The sequence below is a fragment of the Limulus polyphemus genome, unplaced genomic scaffold (genome assembly GCF_000517525.1).
Source record: "Limulus polyphemus unplaced genomic scaffold, Limulus_polyphemus-2.1.2 Scaffold768, whole genome shotgun sequence".
Taxonomy (NCBI): Eukaryota; Metazoa; Arthropoda; class Merostomata; order Xiphosura; family Limulidae; genus Limulus; species Limulus polyphemus.
In genome coordinates, this window is record NW_013666378.1 from 270,705 (window position 1) to 275,417 (window position 4,713).

Genomic DNA, 4,713 nt, shown 5'->3' on the forward strand with positions numbered 1-4,713 from the left:
ACAGTGGCAAGTCTGAGGGCTTGTAATGCTAAAAACTGGATTTGGTGGGCATAACACAGATAGCTCATTGTGTAAACTTGTGTTTAACAACAACCAAAAAAACAACAAAAAATGTACTCTGAAATTTTTTTTACCTTGTAAGAAGCCCCCCAGTGGCATGTCTGTGGACTTACAATGCTAGAAACCAGGTTTCAATACCCATGGTGAGCAGAGCACCGATAGTTCATTGTGTAGCTTTGTGCTTAACTTCAAACATTGTAAGAAATAAAGTGTGCAGCAAATTTTTTTTGTACCAGCTCGTTTCTTTTTCTTTTGAGTAAGTATTATTTTTGAAAACTTTTATCCAAAGATTTTTTGCTACTTTAGAGAGCATTAAAAAAAACTGAATATAACTGTGAAATTGAAATGCTATCAAGGAAACTGGTGTACTTTACCTCTTGTTATTTCTGTATGATCAATTTTTGCTTTATATTACCAGTATAATGTGTCTACTGTCGCTGTTGTATAATCGTCACAATACTAATGATTATTGGTAATTAATATTTGTATTTTTTAGGATCTTACTAGTGTACAAAACCTGCTAAAGAAACAAAGTCTGCTGGAAGCTGATGTGGCCTCTCACCAGGTTTGTGGGTTAATGAACTATTTAGATTGATTACTCTGTTAGTGTTTTTGAAATTGTTATTAATGTACTTTGAATTTTGTCAGACTTCATTTTGTGTTGACGGCAAAATAATCCTCATGTTCTTTAGTTAAAGATAGAAAATGTTCTACACTTGTTTGAAAACTTTATGTAACTCCTTTATACTTTTAACTATGCATAGTTTTGTGGAAGGGCTGGACTGCAGGTTAGAAGGTTTGAGTCTCTGTATGCTGTTGAACATACACTGCACTATCTGCTGTTGGAGTGTTATAACTGTGAAGGTCACTTTTGCCATTTAACTAAGAACATCCATATACATAACAGGTGGTGTTGACTGGCTTCCCTTCTTCTGTACTTGATTCTCAGGGTCTCTGACCTGGCCTGGCTGTTCGGCCCATGTATCGCATAAGATGCCGTTCAAGTTGAAAATATCAAAAATGTGTATATGTTATTATATAATTTATGTGAATATACATTTTCTATAACAAATTGTTTGTTAATCAGAGTGTCTACTGATATAAAGGTAATTTTAGAATTGTAATCGGTGTTAATTTTTGTTTCTTTCGAAGGATCGAATAGATGGTATTATCATTCAAGCAAACAATTTTGTTGAAAGAGGACATTTTGATGGAGAATCAATCAAAGCAAAGCAAGTAGCTTTAATTGAAAGATACAACGCTGTCCATCAGCCCATGGCAGCTCGCCGACAGCGTCTCAATGATTCCCTCAGAGTTCAACAGTTTTTTAGAGACATGGAAGATGAAGAAACTTGGATAAGAGAGAAGGAACCAATAGCAGCTTCGACTAACAGAGGTTATGACTTTTGGATTACATAAATTTTTGTGTCACATTTTAGAAAAACCGTGCTGTGTGTAATAGGCAAAGGAAAAAATCTGTTTTTAGTTTCCAGGTGTACTAAAATGCAGTATTACTGACTGAGCAATGCACAAGTCTATAGAAAAGTTATTAAAAACAGATATGCCATTATTTTGTCCTTTATCTGATTTTATTTAGCTACATAAGCATTTTGTAGATTGCTTTTTCTTGATAACTTCACTAATATTTATATTGATGCAAAAAGATTTTCTAGAAAAGTGGTTCAGTATATTTGAAACTTAGTGAGAAATTTGATCAAACTTCATCATTATCAGTTAGCATTTAAAGAAGAATTATGTTAACCCTGTGGATAGAGGCTTGTGAATTTTACACGTTCTTGTAACCACCAAGAAACTACAAAGGTACAAGTACCATAACTATGAAATTACTTAATGTATATTCACAAAATTTGACAAGGTTTTTGTAAAGATTACAAGTCTTTTGTACACAGAAAAAAAATATATTTATATATATATATAATGAAACATTATGAAAACAATTTCATATTAAATAATGGTAGAAAACACTTAATATTCCTGTAATACTGGAAAGTTTATCTCAGTTTTAAATGTCTGAATCTAATAATTTTTATTTGGAATGCAATTAAACAAACCATACAACAAGTGACCCCAATTAAAACACCTGGGTGTTTAAAGCATTAAACTGTTAAGTCAACAATTCACTGCTTCCTGGAAACTTGATTTAGCTGACTGGTTGTATTGACCAGAGTGTTGAAAATAAATTGTGTTCGTGTGTCAGCACGGCTGGCACCTATTTTAGTAACTTTTAAAGTAACATTTTCCACTTGCCCTAAAAGTTAGTTTCAATCCCAGTTATTGAATTTTATTACTAATTTATCATATAATTTTGCTTGAAAATGGTTGAATATTACAAATTATTGTAGATGAACAAAAAAAAAGACAGGGAGAAAACTGGTTGAAAAGACTTGAAGTGTTTTATGAATAGTTCAGTTTATTTTACTTGCAGGTCGAGACTTGATTGGTGTACAGAACCTCATAAAGAAGCATCAAGCAGTACTTGCAGAAATAAACAACCATGAGCACAGAATTGACAATGTTTGTCAGACTGGAGAGGATATGTTTAATGAAGGTATAGAAAAATATTCATAACAGAATGTATGGTTTTAGCATTTAATTTCACTTCCAGCTTTGAAACAGGCTTTACAGGAGTTTTCCATATTTTTCTTCCTCCTCCTCACTTTGAATATTACTTGACTTCTTTTTATTTGTTTCTAAACTACAGCCATAAAGAAATTGTTTTATTTATGATATCTTTTGTAGCACTCAAAGATTATGAAAATGATATCTTGATATGAGATATTAGTTGTATCTTTTGTGACTAAAAGATTATGAAAATGATATCTTGATATGAGATATTAGTTGTATCTTTTGTGACTAAAAGATTATGAAAATATCTTGATATGAACAATTTAGGTGTATCTTTTGTGACGGCCTGGCATGGCCAGATTGTTAGGGTGCCTGACTTGCAATCTGATGGTCGCGGGTTCAAATCCCCATCCCACTAAACATGCTCGCCCTTTCAGCCATGGGGTCATTATAATGTGACGATCAATCCCACTATTCGTTGATAAAAGAGTAGCTCAAGAGTTGGTGGTGGGTGGTGATGACAAGCTGCCTTCCCTCTAGTCTTTCCCTGCTAAATTAGGGACGGCTAGCGCAGATAGCCCTCGTGTAGCTTTGTTAGAAATTCAAGAACAAACAAACAATCTTTTGTGACTAAATTGTGGCTAAAATATTATGAAAAGGATATTTTGATATGAGAGATTTAGGTGTGACTTTTGTGACAAAGTTGTGATTAAAAGGGAATATGATACAAGTTGCTTTTTTATAGGCTATTTCCTGTGTACTTTGAGTTAGATATTTGTGAAGATATTTCTTTTTACCTGTACTTTGAGATAATGTTTTGCAAGTGTATCACTCTTTTATTAAAGATATCAATATAATGCTAAAACTCTGAGATTGTTTGCTTGTCTGTAATTAAATACAGCAAAAACTGTGCACAATATTGCCATATTTGTAATGAAATGAGAATAGAAACAGAATAAAACAAGTTTCGTTAAATATTGAAATTAGCTTGAATTTTTCATAACCTCTGAATAGTGGGTGACCCAACTGTTACTATGGTGTATATTAGAGACCATGTGATAATAAATAATGACATTATCCATAGTAACAGTTGGTGTATATTAGAGACAGTATGATAAGAATAATACACCACAGTAACAGTTGGATAATGTCATTACTTCTTATCATACTGTCTCTAATATACACCACAGTAACAGTTGGATTGGTGTATATTAGAGACAGTATGATAAGAAATAATGACATTATCCAACTGTTACTATGGTGTATAGTCTCTAATATACATCATAGTAACAGTTGGATAATGTTATTATTTCTTATCATACTGTCTCTAATATACACCATACTAACAGTTGGATAATGTCATTATTTCTTATCATACTGTCTCTAATATACACAATAGTAACAGTTGGATAATGTCATTATTTCTTATCATACTGTCTGGTGTGATAAGAAATAATTTCGGGTCACTTTCATGAAAATTTGTAGCATGAGTAATTTTACATCACACTACCGTTCGCGCTCTTTACGAAACTTCTTACTTCACGTTTTTGAAAAATGAAATGGTCTTTCCTTTTACTCCCGATCAACAAGCAAATATCTTTTCTTGAATTATGAATAACACGAATGGATTGAAATATTTAATTAAATTATCTCAAAATAAATCTTCATTTCGGTGCAATATTGAAATTAGCTTGAATTCTTCATAACCTTTGAATAGTTGGTGATCCAACGGGTCACAGTGGTCAAGTGGTTTGTATAGTTGACATATCATTTGACACACCGTGGTGTCTATTAATTAGGCCTAACAGAAAATAATTTTGGCATAGAATATATCTAATTTTCTTTAGATATTTCATACATATATACATACAACTAATTCAAAAATGGCTAAAAGGACAGAATAATAAGTCTAGAAGTAGATTTTATGCTTTCAATAAATTATTAAGAAATATATTCTGTACTTGTGGTTTTCTTTTCGTCGTCTGCTCTGCGACCAGCAACAATTTAATACTAGTTTGTCCTTCTATGATAAACTGAAAAGCTTTCTTGTTAAGTTTAAACACGATA

The 4,713-nt window shown here is 32.1% G+C and overlaps 1 protein-coding gene across 4 annotated transcripts in view; it reads left to right on the forward strand.

Moving 5' to 3' along the window:
• LOC106460433 (spectrin alpha chain-like) overlaps positions 1-4,713 on the forward strand; it is a 93,720-nt gene that overhangs the window by 32,725 nt on the left and 56,282 nt on the right. For all 4 annotated transcript variants that reach the window (XM_022387137.1, XM_022387138.1, XM_022387139.1 and 1 more), the window contains exons 18-20: positions 557-625; positions 1,213-1,456; positions 2,507-2,629. In XM_022387137.1, the coding sequence (XP_022242845.1) occupies positions 557-625; positions 1,213-1,456; positions 2,507-2,629 (436 nt within the window). The remainder of the gene's footprint in view (positions 1-556; positions 626-1,212; positions 1,457-2,506; positions 2,630-4,713) is intronic.